The 22,506-nt window shown below is 37.7% G+C and overlaps 3 protein-coding genes and 1 long non-coding RNA gene across 6 annotated transcripts; 1 reads left to right on the top strand and 3 right to left on the bottom strand.

Moving 5' to 3' along the window:
- Nucleotides 1–1,884: 1,884 nt before the first annotated feature.
- Nucleotides 1,885–2,981, bottom strand: LOC113562059. Its single transcript, XR_003406610.1, has 2 exons — nucleotides 2,636–2,981; nucleotides 1,885–2,566 (listed from the first exon to the last, which is right to left on the bottom strand). It is a non-coding gene; the product is annotated as an uncharacterized LOC113562059 (long non-coding RNA).
- A 1,457-nt stretch (nucleotides 2,982–4,438) lies between these two features.
- Nucleotides 4,439–6,280, bottom strand: LOC105276939. Of its 2 annotated transcripts, none has more exons than XM_011334984.3 (3): nucleotides 6,152–6,280; nucleotides 5,192–5,328; nucleotides 4,439–5,114 (listed from the first exon to the last, which is right to left on the bottom strand). In XM_011334984.3, exons 2-3 carry the CDS (start codon nucleotides 5,280–5,282, stop codon nucleotides 4,927–4,929), a joined length of 279 nt encoding a protein of 92 aa, XP_011333286.1. In that variant the 5' UTR covers nucleotides 5,283–5,328; nucleotides 6,152–6,280; the 3' UTR covers nucleotides 4,439–4,926. The 2 variants fall into 2 exon arrangements, with proteins under 2 accessions (XP_011333286.1, XP_011333297.1); XM_011334995.3 differs by lacking the exon at nucleotides 6,152–6,280 and adding an exon at nucleotides 5,989–6,116.
- Nucleotides 6,281–6,530: 250 nt separating this feature from the next.
- On the top strand, nucleotides 6,531–8,948 carry LOC105276929 (46 kDa FK506-binding nuclear protein). Its single transcript, XM_011334971.3, has 4 exons — nucleotides 6,531–6,701; nucleotides 6,887–6,976; nucleotides 7,190–8,321; nucleotides 8,505–8,948. The coding sequence occupies exons 1-4, from the start codon at nucleotides 6,692–6,694 to the stop codon at nucleotides 8,584–8,586; spliced, it is 1,314 nt and encodes a 437-aa protein (XP_011333273.2). The 5' UTR covers nucleotides 6,531–6,691; the 3' UTR covers nucleotides 8,587–8,948.
- A 1,830-nt stretch (nucleotides 8,949–10,778) lies between these two features.
- LOC105276923 lies at nucleotides 10,779–15,592 on the bottom strand. Of its 2 annotated transcripts, none has more exons than XM_020030810.2 (4): nucleotides 14,556–15,592; nucleotides 13,123–13,418; nucleotides 12,463–13,058; nucleotides 10,779–12,248 (listed from the first exon to the last, which is right to left on the bottom strand). In XM_020030810.2, exons 1-4 carry the CDS (start codon nucleotides 14,849–14,851, stop codon nucleotides 11,961–11,963), a joined length of 1,476 nt encoding a protein of 491 aa, XP_019886369.2. In that variant the 5' UTR covers nucleotides 14,852–15,592; the 3' UTR covers nucleotides 10,779–11,960. The 2 variants fall into 2 exon arrangements, with proteins under 2 accessions (XP_019886369.2, XP_019886379.2); XM_020030820.2 differs by having other exon boundaries at nucleotides 10,779–12,245.
- Between the last annotated feature and the right edge of the window lie 6,914 nt (nucleotides 15,593–22,506).

The following is a 22,506-nucleotide window of genomic DNA, read 5'->3' as shown; positions in this document are numbered from 1 at the left end:
CCTGGGTAAGGAATCGGAACGCAGCCCTGTTCTAAAGCCTTGTGTCCATGATGCGAGATCTCGATTTGTTGCGAGTTCGATACGGCCAATGCCAAACTTACCTCAATAAAGTTAGCCGGACAACTTCGACTTTAAACATTTTTGTTTATACGAATCGTTTGTTAGTCGTTTGTTGTTCATTGTTGGATTAATTAAAACATTTGTTAGACAATATTTTCCATGTAAATACAAAAACAAATTTTAATGTCAAGATAGCCGGTAAATTACAATTTTTGTTTCAAAATAGGCTTAATCGATGCGGAATCGATTGTTGTCTCCAAATATACTAATTAAAACGTTTGTTGGATCACAGTTTCGCTTAAAAAAACAAAATTCTATTCAAAAGAAAATGTACAAGAGACGAAATTCCATCAGTAGTTTCCCTTCTATGTTATTGAATGATTTAAGGTATAAGAAATACTGTCACGCCATTTTAGTTCAGGTGTTCAGGACAAATATCAAGTCTGTTCTTTTTAGCTGCACTGCTGAACTGGTGCAATAAGTTAGAGTGAGAAAAAATATACTTGTCTCACTTTAACGTATTGCACTAGTTCAGCAGTGCAGCTAAAAAGAACAGACCTATCGTGCACGTGATATCACAGGACGAATATCGTTAATATTCGTCCTGTGATATATTTATAATTATGATAAGAAAGACTTGATCAGACCGTTTGAGCACATCATGAAGAGCAGGTAATATAATTTTATTCTATAAATTAATTTTACCTTTATTTAATTTGTAGTTGTAATCGAGTAATCCGATGTTATATATCCATGTAGAACGTTCTTTATAGTATAAAGTTAAGCATTGTATTTATAATAATTTTGCATAATCTAACTATTGTTTGATTGAAATTTAATTTGATTTAATGTGATTCAGATCGTCTGTGTAGAGATCGATATGGTTGTGAGATGCATGGCCCAGATTGTTTATTCGCAAGCGCCAAATATTAGATCCGGTTGTAAGAACATTTTTGTGAGCGTTTTTCATCACGCGGCTAGCAACTAAGTAACTAGGAAGGGAGCCTGCGGGTCAGCACCGCCACGGGGGGAGGGGAAGGAAGGAAGGAAGGAAGGGAGCCCTCGGGTCAGCACCACCGCGGGTGGAGGGGAAGGAAGGGAGCCCGCGGGTCAGCACCGCCGCGGGGGGAGGGGAAGGAAGGGAGCCCGCGGGTCAGCACCGCCGCGGGGGAGGGGAAGGAAGGGAGCCTCGGGTCAGTACCGCCGCGGGGGGAGGGGAAGGAAGGGAGCCCGCGGGTCAGCACCGCCGCGGGGGGAGGGGAAGGAATGGAGCCCGCGGGTCAGCACCGCTGCGAGGGGAGGGGAAGGAAGGAAGGAAGGGAGCCCACGAGTCAGTACCGCCGCGGGGGGAGGGGAAGGAAGGGAGCCCGCGGGTCAGCACCGCCGCGGGGGGAGGGGAAGGAAGGGAGCCCACGGCTCAGCACCGCCGCGGGGGGAGGGGAAGGAAGGAAGGAAGGAAGGGAGCCTCGGGTCAGTACCGCCGCGGGGGGAGGGGAAGGAAGGGAGCCCGCGGGTCAGCACCGCCGCGGGGGGAGGGGAAGGAAGGGAGCCCACGGGTCAGCACCGCCGCGGGGGGAGGGGAAGGAAGGGAGCCCGCGGGTCAGCACCGCCGCGGGGGGAGGGGAAGGGAGCCTATCCCTTCCGCGGGTCAGCGCCCCGCGGAAGGGATAGGTGGCTCGCAGGGAGCGCCCCGCGGAAGGACGGTCCGCACACCGGGAGAGCCCGGCTTGCCGACGGGAGCGCCCGCTGACTGTACGGCGGAGAGATCGGGAGCACCAAACCTGATTCGCATTAATGGCAAATGTAAAATTGTAAACAATTTAATTTGGAATAATGGAAATTTTAATATAGGACTACATGAAGAAAGCAAATACACATAATCTTTACGTTGGAAACAAAATTAACAAATCTCTTTCTAAATAGATTAATATTAAAATTTCAACAGGAAAAATAGTACAATACGAGATTTATTATGGCACAATGAATTGTTCCATATATATTCTTTATGATTAAGATAGTAAAAGTGGGAAATGCGATCTGAATAATTTTAGTAGCGTTCATTGATCGGTAAATACATATTCTATATAATTTCACAATTTCACTTTTGTATCATATAGCGTAACAAACATTCTCGTAAAATGAGCGATCGTATTCTACAAATTCAGTCTAATAAAAAGAATACAGGGCCTTTTAAAGTATAGTAATAACAAAAACTTCATAAGCTATACAATGATACAGAAATCAAACGTACATTATGATACCTATACAACTTGCTCTTTTTACACTTGCTTTATTGTAGAACGAAATATATCGGCGAAAAGAAAAATAAAATACAAATCGCAATCCCGTGCTTCAGCCCATCGCTCTTACGCAATTCGCAGAGATTGATACTCAATCGTGATAAAAACATTATTAGCACACGTCGTACATTAAATTCTTCCTTGGTCTATTGAAGAGAGGATATTCGCGATACCATATGATGTCTTACGTTTATGATACATTCATACTTGAAAAAAAGGATATTTTATAAAATTAGAAAGTTATAAGCGAAAAACATTATGCGAGATGTATTTACCCCGGTTTAATTTCCGATTGTGGAATGTTGATGCACTTGTCGAACGTAATTTTGGATCCGTCATAATGAGCCTTCTGCCCGACGTCGATGATCAAATACCTGCTATTATTTTTTTTGCGATAAAGAATACAATTAATTGCACGATATAAAGTTGTCGCTGTCGCCGTACAGAGGATCGTCAGTCGGTGTCTCTGGTAATTTCAAGCTAACATCGCTACTCGGCGCGTAGGCCTTTGCCGTGTCCACACCGTCCGTGTCCACCTCCATTTTCTCCACGTGTCGTTGTGCTTCCTGGAACTTCGGGCTCGGGCAGTGCCGCTCAATTCTGAATACGGCGTAACCAGCCGATTCACCTTTATTTCTATTAATTTTGATATGTACATATATATATAATTTGATTCTTACTAAAATTATATTATTATTATATATAATATAATTGTATTATATATACAATTAATTCTATTTACTTTTATATAAATAGAATTAATTTTATATAATAAAATAATTAATTTCATTTCAATTAATTTATTGAAATTTTATTTAAATTACTACAGTTAACTTAAATATGTGTGTGTGTGCGTGCGTGCGTGTACGCGCACACATACATACATTTAATTTTTAACTGTATTAATTTAAATGAAAATTAAGTTACCTAAGTTTTATATATATATATATATATAATCTCTATTCAGATATCTCTATTACACATTTAAGTTAACTGTAGTAATTTAAATACAATTTCAATAAATTAATTATTTTATTATATATAATATATATTTTTATTATATGTATATTGCAATATTATTATATATATCATTTTATTCTTATGATACATAATATAATTTTATTAAGAATAAAATTATATATATATATGTACATATCAAAATAAATAGAAATAAAGGTGAATCGGCTAGTTACGCCGTATTCAGAATTGAGCGGCACTGCCCGAAGCCCGAAGTTGCCCGACGCTCACGAACGGACGGACGTTGTCTGTTACGTGACCAGCCATCCCCTCTACTCCTGTTGCAATATCCCATTTCGAACATCACTGTGCTCGGCGCGGCGCGGCTTATATACCCCCACTCGGTGGCGTGGTGAGGGTGTGACGTCACGTCGGCGGCAGTGGCGTAGCGCCGCGGGGCATTTCGCGTAAGGCGAAGTCACATGGCACGTATTTTTGTTTCAAAATAGGCTTAATCGGTGCGGAATCGTTTGTTGTTTCCGAATAAACTAATTAAAACGTTTGTTGGATCACGGTTTCGCTTAAAAAAGCGAAATTCTATCCACTCCGGTTGAGTTGGTAGCGCTTGTTGAAATTTCATTACCATCACCACAATGTTTTTTCAAAGTACACTATAATTTAAATTAATTACTACAAAGATGACTGATCGATTTCTTGTCGACAGAGCCTATCCTGAAGAATATTCTAACCTGCTTCCAGTTGGGGCACGTTGCCGTATAAGAGCTCATACACAATGAGAAGCATAAGAAACAAGGAATTAAATATAAGGAATTAAGAATAGAGAATTGAATTTCGATTTATAGAAAGAAAAAATTCGATCTATAGAAAAAAATGCATGTGTTTACAATCTGAAATATGGGAAAAAGTCGTAGAACACAATGGAAAATACTTACTTTGATTCATTCTGTATCGACTGTTTCATTTAATAAAGAAACATTGCAAAATTGGCAAGACCTGCACCTGTATAATACAGTAATATAAGTCACAGTAATATTGTAATATAATAAGTACAGTAATATAATAATAATACCAGTTCCGATAAAGTAAATAGAGCAATATGAGATTTTTTTAATTAATTTTATTATACATAATTTAATATACACACGTGGAACTATACAACACAAATTACTTATCAAATGAAGATTAGCATCTTCAACAAATAAATTTTCAGTTTTTATTTTTTTTAATAAATAATCTTTAGTACTGATTATATTGTTTCTATTGAATCTTTATACATTATAAAAATTATATTATAATGTATATTTGTACATTACAAAAATATTTATGCATAACAAAAATATATCGGCATTACAATAAAAATACCCTGCATGGAAGGAGCATTAACTAATATACTTTGGCATTGTTTATTACTAGAAAGCAAATTTTGAATACAACCTAGTAATTTTGAAATTATAAAATAACTTGTGATAAATTATACATATTACATGTTTTATCATTCACATGTTAGATTACTGTATTTTATCCTATATTTGTACAACATATATCATTTGTTCTAAAGCAACACAAACTATGAATGTAATGTGTAGCATCAAGGTTCATCTTTTTCATGTAGGTAAAATTTCCGTACCATGTGATACAGCATGCCTCCCGTCAAACAAGCTACCGCAGATCCTTGTGCAATAACTCGAAGTTGTAATAGATACATTTGCGTAGATATCTTCCTGGTTTTGTAAGAATAAGCACCGTAGCCACAAATGCCTGCCAAAGTTATTACACCTATGTGAAAAGAAATATATATGTTAGGTATCGATAATAAACATGATATACATAATTGTAGCATACAGTATACGTACTTGCCACAAGAAATGGCGATTTTCGTCCTTTTGCAAGTAATCTGTCTGACCAAGTTTGGTCTACGATCATATCATCATCAACTGAGGCCATTTTTGGAAGAAAAGAAAATATAATGGCAAGAAACAGCTAAAGTAATCTGAAAATAGAATGGTTTTAAAAAACTAATCATAATTAAAATAAAATTTATTAACTAGGTAGAGGAATTGGACATATCATATAATTAGGTTAAAAATATCCAGATAATATCAAAAATTCCTTTGTATCGCCAAGAAAGACAATCAATAAACCTCATTACTCAACTACTCGAAGTTATGTATTATTTGTAATTTTAGAAAGTAACTGTATATTTGCACTTGAAGAGGATCTGAATATAGGTGGAAACGTTGTGCCTTTCTAGCAATAAAAATTTTATCAGTATAGTCCAGTAATGAGGTTTATTGATCCAGATAACAGTTCAAGGTCAAGAGAATTGACCATGACATGTTATTTGTAGATTTTCATTTTTTCCAACATTGTAGAAACAATAAGATACATTTCGAAAAAACTCTTCTAATACTAATGAAACAGATATTTTATAAAATTCTTTCTAAATTTCTAAAAACTTTTTCTGCTCCGACCTTGTCAAAATTCACCCAACTTAAATCTAACCTTCTTTATAAAAAAAACCACACGCTGCTAAAATGCAACTACAATGATATGTATTAATTCTATTCTATTCTCTTCTTTTACACTATGTGTATTGAACACAAAATTAATTATATATTGATTTATTATTATTGCTACACTCTTTATTAACCTGTCACTTATACGGCACTTGTCTTTCCTTCATTAATTTTCTGATCTATATGTTATTATATATTATCTATAACTATACGTTTTTCTCAATTTAGTTTGGATGTGAAAACATGAATCTTTTGCTTCCAAAAAATATTTTCGGCATACTCTTAGATTCATCTCACCTCCGTGTACTCAGCAGGACGTATTGATGGAAGGAGATGAGCATGTGATTGAGTGAGATACTCAAGAATTCAAGATACTCGGTAATCACCAGGATGAGCAAACTAGTAATTCAAAACTGAACTGAAACTTAATGGCCGGTACTCAACAACGTAAAATAAATTGTAGAACACAATATATTTTCGAGAAATAGTTATTTTATAAAATACACAGAGCATGCATACGCCACGCACGCAACACATATAAAAAGTGTAACATAATTATTTTCGTATTTATTTGTTTGTATTTTACCGAATAAAGAGAAGGAAAATACTAGATATATTTATTCCTATGCATTCACACACGATTCCATATTGCGCATGCGTATAGGTTTAAATTTAGATCAACGTAGAGAGATCAACACGAGAGCACACGAGTCACATTTAGTTCGTCGACGTTTCCGAAGTACGGTTAGACCGTGTCGGTATCTTGAGTTGAGACAAGCACGTATTATTTTCGTTATTTTAATTGAAAAAGAAGTTCACGAATAACGACCATCTAATATGTTTTGGGGTAAGCAATTATATTATAATTAACAAACTCATAAATATTGTTTTATAGAATTTACCGGTAAAACACGTTGAGCATAATGGCGCGTTACCATGTGCTCGTTGAAAACGTGTGCACGTTTTAAAATTGAGAAGCATAAAAATACTCATGTTATTGCATCTGACCTTCCCCTTTTATTCGTGTTATAGCACTGATATTGGAACCGCACAAGCGTTACTCGCAATGTGTGAAAAATGCGTTCCACGTGTCCATGGCGAGTTTAGATCTCGCGATGTCCGGTAAGTTAAATCCTAACTTGAAAATTTATCGTCGTGATCATTATATTGAAATTCATTTTCTTCCGATTTAACGTAAAAGCCAAGCCTTGGTGTTAGCATGTTTTTTTCTTCAATGAAATATAATTATAGTAGATACGTTGTACTTGCATCGCACATAGATAAGTTGTTCGATATCAAATAAAACTTATTAGAAATTATCTTTTTCATTCATAGGTGATAGCCCAGTACAAGTAATGGTAAATTATAATAACAAAAATTTCCTGCTTTGTACTTTGAACAAGAGTTCGACATGGCAAGTTCCACTTGACTTAAATTTTGAGAAAGAAACTTCTGTAACGTTTTTGTGTAATGGTCGAGGTCATGTACATTTAACTGGATATATGCTTCCACACGATGATTGGACTGATTCTGAGGCTTCTGAAGTAGAAGAAGAGCAAGATATAGATACAAATGTTGAAAAACATTCTAAGAGAAAAGCTGAAGAATTAAAAGAAACAAAAAATACAAAAAAGGCAAAACAAACCGAAAAAATGTTTAACAATAAAAGCAATAATCAGGATATGGATGATAGCATGGATGAGGATGATACCTTGGAAGATAGTCAGGACGAAAACCTGTATCATTACTTCAAAGAAAGCTTGAATAGTGACGAAGATGAAGATGAAAGTAAAGATGATGAAGATGATGACGATGAGAATGAAGACGAGGATGAAAGTGAGGATGAAGAGGAAGATGACGAAGATGAGGATGAGAGTGAGGATGAAGACGAAGATACGGATGAGGACGTACAGCAAGGACAAAAACAGAAACATAAACAGAAGATTGTACAAAAATCAGTCAAAAATCACTTAGAAGCCACAAAATCTCAACAATCTGCAACCAATCAGAAAAAGAACCAACAGCAAAATCAGAAACAAAACCAACAACAAAACCAGAAGAAAAACCAACAACCGAATCAGAAACAAAACCAGCAACAAAATCAGCAAAAGAAGCAGGATAAGCAAAAACTAGTAAATGGAAAAGACGAAGTGGCAAAGCAAGAACAATCGAAAAAACAAAAGAAAGCTCAAAATGAGGTAAAAAAGAGAACCATAGAAGGTGGTGTGCAAGTTGAGGACGTTAAACTCGGCAGTGGTATACCTGCACGACATGGTAAAATGGTCTCGGTTTATTACGTGGGTCGTTGCAAGATTGGAAAGGATGACAAGAAAATTGACGCGTGTATGCAGGGCAGTGGTTTCAAGTTTCGACTTGGTAAAGGAGACGTTATCAAAGGATGGGACATAGGAATTGTTGGAATGAAAGTCGGTGGGAAACGTCGTCTTGTCATACCACCTAATATGGCGTATGTATAAGATTCGCTTTAAGATTTATTCTATTTTCTTTCTTTTTATTCTGTTTCATATTGTATTATTACCATGTTAATGAACTAATTACTTTTACAACTTTTGACTCTCTTTTCAAATACAAAGCTTTCAAGCTCCAAATATCTCCAAGAGAATTTAATTGAATAATACTTTTTTTGCAGATACGGAGCTAAAGGGTCTCCTCCTACAATTCCTAGTAATAGCACACTTACATTCGACATTGAACTTAAAAACGTTGATTAAATGTTAACTCTTGTGTAATTTACGTATTTATTAAGAACAACTTGAACGTCTCATAAACATACTTCTATTTTGACTGACAAATGTTACGTTGTTATCATTCCATATTTTAAGCTTTTCTCAAAACTACTCGGAAGTTAATAATAAAATAAATAGGTAAATAGAAAAAAAAAGTTTACAACGCATTATATATAAAGATGTTCTGAAAATGTGATGCGGCATTAAGCAGCGTAATATAGTTTAATACAATTTTTTACTTATACGAAAACATGTAAAACTTCTGGAAATTTATACTTATCTCGCATTAAGCGTTCTCTAAAAAGAAGTTAACGATATTCATAAATAAAGAAGGCATTTATAGGCAGTAGTAACTTTATTTCTCTACATGCATTCCTTAGAATTTGCTTCAAGTTCTATTATTTCATGTTATTGTTTCAAGTTATACTAGCGAGTTGTACAGTATTACAGTAAAATATAAATTACGCCATACATTTGCTCTATCGAGTATGCAAAATAAGGATTCCATTTAACGAACTTGATAACGTGATAAACATCCTTATAATTCGCATTCACGAAAAACATCCTGATAATTCACATAATGGATTTCAATATTTCTTACACACACACACATATGAAATTTTTCAGATCACATTCAATATTATGTAACGTGTCATGCACACACATATGAAACATTAATATCAAATATGTGAAAAATTTGACCATGAAATTAACCAATTGGAATGATTGTTTCCGACTGAATCGAATAATTTACCAAGAACGGATCAACTTTATTTTACGTACGGAATGATGTGCTGTGTTCATATAATATACCTAAGTTGAACATTTTTTTGGTAATCTAATTTGAAGTGACTTTATGACAAATACGAATATTGTAGTCCATTGTTTGAACAGAACTCTTATCTTAATAAATTGCTTCACTCTGTTTTACAATCACTCTTCTTTACATCTCGATTATCTTTCCATGATAAGGTACATGTTCCGTTTTTACATTCTTTTACTGGGACAGGACAGGATGGATTTTCTTTGGTGTCTTCTCCCTTATTTCTTAATTGCCACCACTTGGTCAACAGCGGCTGTATAAGGAATCTCCATATTATTAAAAATACGGGAACAGCGAAGCATGGCACACACACCATTTTGCAGTTACAAGTTTTCACGGTCTAAAATTACACATGAAGAAAGAAATTATTTATATAGCAAGATCTAAACTAGAAAATACTTATAGAGCTTAAGTTCTATAATAATGCAACTACATAACATTAATTTTTTTGCCTTATTAAATATTTACATTATGAGAAAAGTGCTTACCTTACAGAACAGGCAAAAATTATGCTTTATCAAATTGTTATGGATAATCGAGCGAATGTAAAAGAGGAGCCAATATGAGCATAACCACCCGAGGGATTGATATAAAATTAGGACTCAACCACTTCAAGGAATATTTCTGACAAATATCAGTCAAAATGTGAAAACGTTCGAGTATCGTGCTGTGGATTTATATGTCAATTCGTCTTTCGTTGCTACTGGTTGCTATCAATATTTAACAATATACTCGCAATCGTGAAACATCCACTATTTGGCCATCTTTGTTCATTTTTACATACCACTTGCAATGTCACGTTGAGCGCAACTATGGCTGCATTCAGGAAGCTCACCATAACGCTACTTAGCGCTAACGCTGTCGGGGAGCTAGGTAGTAACATTACCAACGGCATCGTGACGTGCGACGTCTGTCTACAATTACGAAATTGCACAAGCAGAGATTTTTGAAACGAGTATAATTGAAACAAGCAGAATTTTGAAAACTCGTCAGCTGAGCAAGCAAAAGAGAGAAGGCATAAAGAAACTTTGAAGCTAAAATGAAACTTGTTGACAAGATCTTGAAAAAGATATGAAAAAAAAGGAAAGCTTTAATCTTCATCATAAAATCTTTGAGTTGCCGCCAGTCCAACCATCCGTACGTTACAGAAATATTATTGATTTAATAAGTTAACGAGTTTCATATACAAATTATTCTCGATACATTGCACACATAATTTTCAAGATTTTTTAATTGATAAATGTGAATATAGCTTTTTTAAAAGGAAATAGTTTAAATACTACGCGACGAGATTTTTGTAACGATAATAATCAATAGTAATATATGAGAATAAAGATAAGTTAAAGCAATAAAATGTAAGGATAAAGATTATTCAATTAATTAAGTACAATACACACAGTATACTCAGTATGTTACACGTTTTTCTTATTCTTAGTGTCTTACTTATTAAATCCCTCTTAGCAACATTTGCATGAACAACACCACAGTATATTCATCAATATATAATACTAATTTTGTAATTTAGGCACATTTCTTCGATGTGCTTTTCGTCTCAAAGTTTCTAATTCTTTATCGTCGCTTTCTGATAAAGATGAATCCATTAATTCGCTCGCTATAAGTGACATTGTCGATAATTTAAAATTTTTTTAAATTTCTCTATCATGATGAATAATTCTAACAAAATGATTAACAATCGTTAGAATCGTTGTTAATCAACAACAACCGGTTAACAACTATCATGACACCATGCCAGTGCTGTTCACAGAGCTCACATTCGCTATCGTTAATTATATATTCCGTGCAAACGAAATTGGTAGCGTTAGCGCAGTAGCGAATTCCATGAACATAGGGGTTAGACTAGTGTTACATGAATGGAAATAATGACAGTAAATAATAGAATACAACTAGTATTGCTCTCTTCTATAAATTTTTAATTATCTATATTTAACACATTGTTGATCGATTACTAGAAAACTCGCAGTTTACTAGTTAAAGGCCAATCTACAATGTGCTCTTTGCGTCCTGCTTTCTGCTCTTTACCTCTTGCTTCTTTGTCTTTCACGCACTAAAATAGTGTTAGTGTTAAATGTTAGCCCGAGTTACTTTTGACAGATACTTAATTAATGCAAATGATTTATTCTTCCTAAAGTTCGACTGTTTTTCTTTCCTTTTTCCTACGGTAATCTTCGTTTTGCGAAAGGAAGAATTGAAAAGAATCGATCAACAATGTGGTCGCGCACAATGATCGCAGTATTATTTGTATGTATTTAATAATACATACGCGAAGTAAAAGAACATGCTCACAGCCGTATATTGTGATATATTGCAAGATCTTTTAAATCTAAATACTTAAATATATAAGGTACTGCAAGATAAATATGCGCGCGCGCGCGCGAGATGAGAGTATTTATATCACAAAATGTTTACGGCAAAGAGCTACCGAAATATTTCGCAGAATACTCTGGACGTTAATTCGTTTCCGTAATTCACGCAAGTACGCGTTTGGATAATCCAGTAAATTTGTTTTCTTTGACTTCTACATGCTTCCAAACACCTTGCGACCCCTTGTCACAGATAATGAAACAACGACGACGCTTAATATAAAAAAGACTAGTCCGAAGAGGGTAGTCAGAATTCGACAGCATTGTCGTTTTCGCTTCGCTCTCGCGATCGTCCGGCCCAAATGTTCGGCACGCGTCACATCGAGCGTGAAATCAGGAGCCTCCCCCAAACCTCGAATCGTCGAACGACAATTCCAATCGGTCCCGCTCAACGACGCGGTCGTTCCCTCGCTGGACGAACCGATATCGCTGCCCTCTGACTGCTGGAACAGCGTTCTTCCGTATAAGAATCACGAATCGACTTCCCGTAAACAGTTTTGATTAAATCTTTTTGTGTTCCAATGATGCTGAATTATATAATAAGTTCAAGAATGGTTATAAAAAATTATTATTAATCAACTTTAAAAAGTTTGCTGAGAAATTTAATCTCGAACCAAGTGAAATACCAAATAAATATTAAATATATCGAGTACTCACCATCGGATATATCGATTCGCTCGAAATGCGACCGTTCCGGCATCGTTTCGATCGCTTCGAATCCTCGGTAGGCCTAAACGATTGTTTCGTGTAGTTATTTTCGTCACGCCTTCCTCCATGAAGGCACTTGCGGACGTGAGGATCGATTGTATCGCAAGCCTTTCCTTCCGTAGGAGATGAGTCATTTTCCCTGCTAGCCTTTTCGCATCTCTGTTTCCTCGCGCCGCTCTCAAGCAATGGCACTGACCGTACAGAGTTATATCCGTAGAAATAGCGAGGAGCAACATAGAGTTTCGGATCCACCGGAGCCGCTCCCGGTGGCACGTTCTTGACGTAATAATTTGGCGACATCGGGAGATTCTTGTCACTGAACGTCCAGGAGGAGCATTCGTACACATTATCATTTCTCAGGCCGGTTCCTAAAGGAACAATGCGCGAGATATCACGTAGAATATCCTCCAGTGTTACAACAGCATCACCATCTATCACAGAATTAAGGGTTCGGGATAATTCGAGCAGCACCTCACGCGCCGGTGCTCTTGTCGTCGGCGACGAATAGCCATACGTGCAACCACAAGCGTGACATGTGTAGATGTCTGTTGAAAAATTGAATAATTCATGAAGCGATATTTTCCAAAAGTTGCAAAATATCAAACTGACCTTCGTAATCGATGTTACAATCTTCAGCGTGATGATACAGGGCGGAAGGCCAGATTGGCCGCGGTATCGTCTCAGTCTCATGAATCACTGCTAGATCACCGTACCACGATGGATCTCTCGTAGACGCTGACGCGTAACACGAATACGAACCGGTCGACAACGGCGAAGAGTGGCTTGAGTAACCGGAGCTGATCGATGTTTTGTAACATCTTTTTGGATTATTTCGCGTCGTAGCAGCCGTCAACTCGCCGTTCACGAATTTACAAATTTCACCATCCACCGAGTCCAATCTTGCCCTGAAAGATGATCCCATTAAACGTAATAAGCAAGCCGCGCAAAAAATGCACATACAGGGTGATTCGTATAAAGTGACCGATTTAATTATTAGTGAAATTTGAAGACATATGAAAAAAGAGTTTATACCGATATGTTCAGTACAAAGGGGGACACCATATAACGGATACGATTATTTTATGAGTGGAGGCGTTGAGGACATTTCAAAGTCAACTTCTTTTTTTTAATGGGATGCTGTATTTTTTATTTTATAGGATAGTAGCGTTTTTTAATATAAATTCAATGATACATTACATAAAAACATTCAAGGTCAATCAAGGCCAAAAATACATGATAAAATAAAATTCAAATGTATGATCTGTATTTCTGTTCTTCACAATAAATGTTCAAAGTTTTGACCTTGAACTCGACGACACAGATGAATTGTCTTGCTCGTGATATAATCCGTAATATTGAACGGGCACTATGTCCATGTCGATCTGAATATCGTTCATTTAATACTCTTGCAGTTTCAGCTGCATTTTTTCCACATTCACCAAAAGTTATCAAAATGTCTACAATTTGTGAATTATTGTAATTAGCCATTACGTTCAGTGCTACGACTAATCTCATACTAAGGCTGCGTTCGCTTTGGCACTCACAACGTTTGTAAGCATCACTTGTCCTTACAATCTTCGTAATAATAACATTATGATAGCAGTTTCCAAAGAAAACACAGCTCATAAACATAGACCTAGACATACTGAGAGCCAAAGCGAACGACAGACGGATATACAGATCATACATTTGAATTTTATTTTATCATGTATTTTTGGCCTTGATTGACCTTGAATGTTTTTATGTAATGTATCATTGAATTTATATTAAAAAACGCTACTATCCTATAAAATAAAAAATACAGCATCCCATTAAAAAAAAGAAGTTGACTTTGAAATGTCCTCAACGCCTCCACTCATAAAATAATCGTATCCGTTATATGGTGTCCCCCTTTGTACTGAACATATCGGTATAAACTCTTTTTTCATATGTCTTCAAATTTCACTAATAATTAAATCGGTCACTTTATACGAATCACCCTGTATAAATCAATATGAATCGATTTATAATAAAAAAAAAACATAAATGATTGAAACTCCTACCATTCAATCTCATGCGGCTCGATTCTGGACGATGCGACGTATAAAATACGCCCGTCGTCGGGATTGGTCCGATTCCTCGAGTTAGTCTCGGAATCGCGCGAGATCGCCGCGACCCTCTCTACGTCGGCGCTCGAACGCATCCCCCATGGACGGCACGTGGCATTCGATGACGCGTTCAGCGTTACTGCACAGGTCGCGGGATGTCGGTTCGTCCAACAAGGCCGGTGACCATCGCCGCATGCTCGGTCAACCACGTTTTCATTGTCGGCGAACTCCCGCAATGTCCTGAGAGCCATGGCAATCGATTTCTGTTTTTTTTTGTTTTTTTATCATAAATAACTCTGACGTTACATCTCATCTTTCACCAAACGTTTATCGAAAGCGAACGCGCGCGAACGTTCAATATGGATGATGCGTGCTTCGGATGATCCCATGTTTCAAGGTCACTTTCACATGCGTTATGTTTCGTATAAGAAATCGATCGAGTGAAGCACTTTTGTACTGTTATGATATTCGGGACATGCTAAGCGAAACTAATGGAAGTCATCGTAATATATTTTTTCAGGTTTGCGTTAGGTATTCTCAATACAAGAAAAAAAAATAGTTTTGATACCATCTAATTTTGTTCGCCACATCGATATCGATATCGATGGATGGCGGCTCCGATTAAATTTCGTCAACGCGCTAATGCGTGGAAAAGGAGAAAGCGATGACGGCAATAGCATTCGAATTAAGTCAGCTTGTAAAGCGCCCTTTGCGTGTGCTACGTGTTACATTTCGTTACGTATTCGTCCAAGTACGTGCGAAACGACGTTCTATTATCGCGTGGCTCTATCCTACTTTTGATTCGTCAAACTTATGCAATTATTTTACGCAATGCGCCAACACGTACGCCAAAAATGTTATAAGCGGTCTCGCTAGAATTGAAATTAAAATGAGCTACACGCTATCAAAGAGAATCTCTAATGGGGTATTTCGTTTTCTCGACAAAAACAGAACCCAGCAAACACAAAGTAACAGTAATATACGTGTTATGTTATAATTTCCCACTCAACAATGTATTTGTTCCATAACACGTATGTTATGTTGTATTAGGGGTGTGATTTAGTTTTGAGGGTTTTTTTGCTCAAAAACGCATGTATTTAAATATGATAATGAATGAATACCTTAATCAAAATATTTTCTTTCCTTTTCTATAACTTTTTCCCATCTTTCTGGCAAGAGACGGATTCCACCACGATAAAATCACTCTTCTTTTCAGTTGATCCATTCGTCGACGAATTTTCGCACTTCGAAATTATGAAAGTGTGTATCCTCTAAAGCGTGTTGCATCCACCGGAACAAATAATAATCGCATGGAGCAATGTCCGGAGAATACGCGGGGTGCGGTAAGACTTGCCATTCGAGCTCTAATAGTGTTTCTTTCACTGATAACGCAACGTCAGGTCGAGCGTTGTCACGAAGAAGAATCACTTTCCGTCCTTTACTCGCAATTGCTGGTCGTTTTTGGTCCGATGCTTGCTTCAACTTGTACAATTGGTGTCGATAACGATCAGCCGTGACAGTCTCGTGCGGATTTAACAGCTCATAGTACACTATCCCACCAAATACAGAGCATTACTTTTCAACCGTGAATATTGCGTCTCGGAGTGGATGTTGATGGTTCGCCTGGATCCACCCATGATTTTCTGCGTTTCGGATTATCAAAATAGATCCACTTTTCATCCCCAGTAACAATCCGAGACAAAAGACTCTTCTTTTTTTGCCTGGCGATCAACGAAATGCAAATGTTCAACCGGTTCGCAATGGCACTTTCCGATAATTCATGTCGAACCCACTTCCCTTCTTTCTGAATTTTTTCCATTTCATGTAAATGTTTGGTAACTGTTGTACGATCAACATTTAATGCTCCGGCAAGTTCTGAAGTGGATCGTGTTGGATTTTCGTGCAATAATGCTTGGAAATCTGCATTTTCAAGCTTTCTTGGTTGTCCCGAGCGTTCTTTGTCCTTCACATCAGTATGACCACTTTTAAAGCGTCTAAACCAGTATTCACACGTCTTAATTGATGGGGCAGAATCACCATAAGTTTCCACAAGAATTCTATAACCGTCAGCCGCAGTTTTCTTTTGATTAAAGAACGAAAGCAACGCATGTCGAAAATGCTAAAGAGCTTTCGGAAGTTGCATTTTTACGATGATATAAACACGACTGTTATTGCATCTATTGCTATAATGCTACTAAATGTCATGGATAATGTCAACACTGTAAGAAACAACAGTTATCGGAAACAACTATTGGAACAAACTGACACTACAGCCATCTGTTGCAAAACCCTCAAAACCAAATCACACTCCTAATATTTATATTAATGAGTGGGAAATTATAACATAACATGTATATTACTGTTGCTTTGTGTTTGCTGGGAAGTGAAGACAGAAAGACATCGTCATTCTATTTTCTGTCATTTGACAATGTCGTTCAATTTTCTGTCGGCAGATTAGTCGTTCGCTCGTTAATGTCCCTTGCTATTTTTGTTGTCCACGATGTCAAAGTGTATCTATGTGTGTAATTACCTGAGATTCGTAAATTAATGTGCATGCTGCAGCGATTCGATTACCGCACGTTTCATCACCAGCCAGTCAGCCGGTTACTTTCACATCGGCACAGCGTATTCGTCAATGTTTACGTATTACATCGTACACCCTGGAATGTCGACCAGTACGTTACAAAAGTAATCTTTCCAGGCAACTTGACCGCGATGATAATCCTCAATAAATACGTTCGAATGTCGTAAAGGCGAAAGTAGTAAAATTTCTACATTATATTGTTCCGCTTGAAGCAACATTGTGTTGCGATGTTAGTTTCTTCCGAATTTCTTCCGACTAAAAAATACTTTTCTCGCTTACATATTTGTTACGCATCGCGTAACAAATCGTAATCTTCGCCTAGAACTTTTGTGTTTGTATCGTATTACATCGTGCAACTTGGCATTAAGATAAATAAAACAATATATAATTATTATAATAATTAATATAATAATAATTTCCATTCATAGAATTTACATATCGAAATATGCATCACAAAAGTAAATTTTTCTACGTATAGAATGTAAGCTGCCATTTCCTCAAATTTAAAATGCTTTATTTGTCACTTGTAATGATGTAACAGCAATAATTTGTATATTTTTACGCACCAGGGATGAATAAATGAAGAAAGAATTCTAAGAGAAAGAAAATTAAATGCGCGTTAATAAGAAAACTTTACATTTGTTCCTTGAAATTTCGATCTCTCTTTATGATAATCAAACGCGATGTATGCATCTATAAATAAAAGAAAATACTGTACACGCATGCTTGCAGGCGCTTGGTCCGCGAAACGAAATCGCGAAAAATATTTGACTCACAGACTTTCACTCGCATTCATTCAGGGACGTCGACGTAAAAAAGATCATCGCCCGGTCGCCGCCGTAGTGCTATCTCGCATCTCGATGGTGACCGAAAGATTTTTACGGCCACTTTCACAGCATCGAAAGTTCTGCGGATATTTACAATTCGCAAGGTTTTCGCACGTTATTATTATACTTATACATAATGTGTGTTGCGTTACTCGCAGTACCTCGAACAATCTCAGTGTCATCGGTAATTGACAGACCGTGATAATGAAAGTTTCATAAGCGTGATCATCGAACAGTGATCGAACAATTCGTCCAAGCGATTCGTCCCGCCTCGCCAATTCTCGCCAGTCGAACATCCCTGTTGCGAGCGCATTACTATAAATAAAGCACTCTGCATTCAAAGCCGATAATCCGTTCCTTCGTATGGTGTTATCTAATATTTGATCCAGCAGATCGTTACGTCGAGAAAAGTACGAGAGGTCGATCAGGAATCGCGATATTTAGATTTCACTTTCGGCTACAAATTCTGAAAACGATCGCAAGCAAGAGCGAAGATGATTCACGCTATCGCGTGATCGATTTGCAGAACACGCTCGATTTCTTTGCTCGCAGGAAGCAACAAGGAGGCGGCACGTATAATTATCGATGGAAAGATGCGTGTCTTTTCACGCGCATATTAACCTTTTCTCTTTCTCTACTTTTCTCCCTCGGCTCAACGTTGAAATGACGATCGTTTTAGATACGCGGCCGTGTCGTTTCCTTTTTTTCCCCCCCCCGTTCGTGATGCGATGCACCCGTAATTGTATGCATACCTTCTGCTCTTTCCTGTTTTTCCTCTTTCCTTACACCCTCTCGCCTTTCATCTTATCCACGAAAGGATGCGCGGCCAACTTTCACACACGCATCGTCGCGCCCGTCCTATCTGCTGCCGCGCTCACGGCGATCTAAAAGAAACTGAAAGACTCGCTCGGCCGCGTAACTGGTGCCGCCGCGACTCCATCGTTACAGAATTGCCTTTCTTCGTTCCTTCCGGTCGTACCCTGCCACTTGTAGCATCCGATCAAATAAAAGATAAAGTTTATGATACGTGTGTGATAAATAAACGAAATTAATTAAATAAATGTAAAAAGAGCAGCTTTCGATTTTTATCGTTTGCAGGTTATTCGATTTTAAAGTTTCATTGTAAAGGTATATCAGACAGAAATTTCTCAAGATCATTCATATGAGTGAAAACTTAATTGTACCTCAGTGTTGAAGTTTTTCAGAAAAGTGTACAAACCTTACGAGAACCTTTGGTAAATTTAGTTTTTGATAAGCATTTTTATTTAATCAACAATACATGATGATACATGACAACCGGTGTCAACCTGGCACCTGACTTTAACGAAATGAAATTTTCGGGCATATTTCGTTTGTACCTGTTTGTACCATCGTTAGTTTCGTTTGTACCTCAACAGTTTAAAAGTTATAAGGGGTCAAAAAATAGCCAGCACCCGACTAAAAGATATCCGAATTTTAATAATGCCATTCGAAAGAGCATCGTTTGTACCTTCAGGAACCATCGTTTAAATCGTTTGTACCTCAACGGAACCGGAAATACAAACTTTTAAAAATTTGAAAAAAACGTCCAAGAGGTATCTTCGTAAATTTTTGAGATATTCGAAAACGGCCAACGGCATTCGAAAGAGCTCGATTAGCACCCGTTTGTACCTCCGTTCAAATCGTTTGTACCTCAAAGGAACCGGAAGTACAGTCTTTTCAAAAAAACGTCCAAGAGGTACTTTCGCCAATTTTCGAGATATTCGAAAACGGCCAACGGCGGTCGAAAGAGCGCGGATAACGCCTGTTTGTACCTGCGTTCAAATCATTTGTACCTCAAAGGAACCGGAAGTACAGCATTTTCAAAGTAAAACAAATGGTTGTTCGTACCTCCGTTGTTTGTAGAGAGGTACAAACTAGGGCTCTGATTTTATTTTGTTTATCGAATATACGTGTAAACGTTAAACGTTTATCCGTTTGCACTTATTTCCAGAAAAACGTTTACACGTGTGTAAACGTTTAAACGTTTATTATACGATTATTATACGTTTATTATACGAATTAAGGATTGAAGCTTCGAAGATGTGAAGTAATCTTTGAAGGTCAATAACTTGAAATTATGCGGTAATCGACTACATGCAACCAATTTCAGCTTGTGTTATCCTCGTGGTGTAACGTCGTTGTCGTCCTCGTCGTCTTCGTCGTCGACGTGGTGCAACATCGTCGTCGTCGACGTGGTGCACCGTTGTCGCCGTCGTCGTCGTCGACGTGGTGTACTGTCGTCACCGTCGTCGTCGTCGTCGACTTGATGTAACGTCAATGACAAGCCAATGACGAGCCAATGAAATTAAAAATAAGAGGTGGAGAAAAATGTTTACTTGTAGAAAAATGTTTATACGTAAGGCGCGATTATAAACAGATAAACGTTTCTAATGAACGGATATGCTAATTATACGTGTAAACGTGTTTCCGTTTAAACGTATAATAGCGAGTCCAGTACAAACGATTTGAACGGAGGTACAAACAGGTGCTATCCGAGCTCTTTCGACCGCCGTTGGCCGTTTTCGAATATCTCGAAAATTGGCGAAAGTACCTCTTGGACGTTTTTTTGAAAAGACTGCACTTCCGGTCCCTTTGAGGTACAAACGATTTGAACGGAGGTACAAACGGGTGCTATCCGAGCTCTTTCGACCGCCGTTGGCCGTTTTCGAATATCTCGAAAATTGGCGAAAGTACCTCTTGGACGTTTTTTTGAAAAGACTGCACTTCCGGTCCCTTTGAGGTACAAACGATTTGAACGGAGGTACAAACGGGTGCTAATCGAGCTCTTTCGAATGCCGTTGGCCGTTTTCGAATATCTCGAAAATTGGCGAAAGTACCTCTTGGACGTTTTTTTGAAAAGACTGCACTTCCGGTCCCTTTGAGGTACAAACGATTTGAACGGAGGTACAAACGGGTGCTAATCGAGCTCTTTCGAATGTCGTTGGCCGTTTTCGAATATCTCGAAAATTGGCGAAAGTACCTCTTGGACGTTTTTTTGAAAAGACTGCACTTCCGGTCCCTTTGAGGTACAAACGATTTGAACGGAGGTACAAACGGGTGCTAATCGAGCTCTTTCGAATGCCGTTGGCCGTTTTCGAATATCTCGAAAATTGGCGAAAGTACCTCTTGGACGTTTTTTTGAAAAGACTGCACTTCCGGTCCCTTTGAGGTACAAACGATTTGAACGGAGGTACAAACAGGCGCTATCCGAGCTCTTTCGACCGCCGTTGGCCGTTTTCGAATATCTCGAAAATTGGCGAAAGTACCTCTTGGACGTTTTTTTGAAAAGACTGCACTTCCGGTCCCTTTGAGGTACAAACGATTTGAACGGAGGTACAAACGGGTGCTAATCGAGCTCTTTCGAATGCCGTTGGCCGTTTTCGAATATCTCGAAAATTGGCGAAAGTACCTCTTGGACGTTTTTTTGAAAAGACTGCACTTCCGGTCCCTTTGAGGTACAAACGATTTGAACGGAGGTACAAACGGGATGGAACTATGCTCCTTCGAATGGCGGTGGGCATTTTCGGATATCTCTACAAACAACGGAGATACGAACAACTATTTGTTTTACTTTGAAAATGCTGTTCTTCCGGTTCCTTTGAGGTACAAACGATTTGAATGAAGGTACAAACAGGCGTTATCCGCGCTCTTTCGACCGCCGTTGGCCGTTTTCGAATATCTCGAAAATTGGCGAAAATACCTCTTGGACGTTTTTTTGAAAAGACTGCACTTCCGGTTCCTTTGAGGTACAAACGATTTGAACGGAGGTACAAACGGGTGCTAATCGAGCTCTTTCGAATGCCGTTGGCCGTTTTCGAATATCTCGAAAATTGGCGAAAGTACCTCTTGGACGTTTTTTGAAGAGCCTGTACTTCCGGTCCCTTTGAGGTACAAAGGATTTGAACGGAGGTACAAACGGGTGCTAATCGAGCTCTTTCGAATGCCGTTGGCTGTTTTCGAATATCTCGAAAATTGGCGAAAGTACCTCTTGGACGGTTTTTGAAGAGCCTGTACTTCCGGTTCCGTTGAGGTACAAACGATTTAAACGATGGTTCCTGAAGATACAAACGATGCTCTTTCGAATGGCATTATTAAAATTCGGATATCTTTTAGTCGGGTGCTGGCTATTTTTTGACCCCTTATAACTTTTAAACTGTTGAGGTACAAACGGAACGAACGATGATACAAACAGGTACAAACGAAATATGCCCCAAAAATTTTCATTTCGTTAAAGTCAGGTGCCAGGTTCACACCGGTTACATGACAATATAATGGCGGGCGTATGAAAAGTCGGCGCCAGATCAAAGCGAAAATCAAATGAGACTCTTTAACGACTTTTATTTTGTCAGTTTTTAAATATTTATATGAAAACTTATAAAGTAAAAAGTTACGTTAACTATTTGAGAATTTCTTGTTATTAATTTACATGTTGATATTAGTTTTTAATCAATTTTTTTGTATTGACTAGTTTAAG

The sequence above is a fragment of the Ooceraea biroi genome, chromosome 6 (genome assembly GCF_003672135.1).
Source record: "Ooceraea biroi isolate clonal line C1 chromosome 6, Obir_v5.4, whole genome shotgun sequence".
Taxonomy (NCBI): domain Eukaryota; kingdom Metazoa; phylum Arthropoda; class Insecta; order Hymenoptera; family Formicidae; genus Ooceraea; species Ooceraea biroi.
This window is presented reverse-complemented; position numbering and strand designations above follow the sequence as displayed.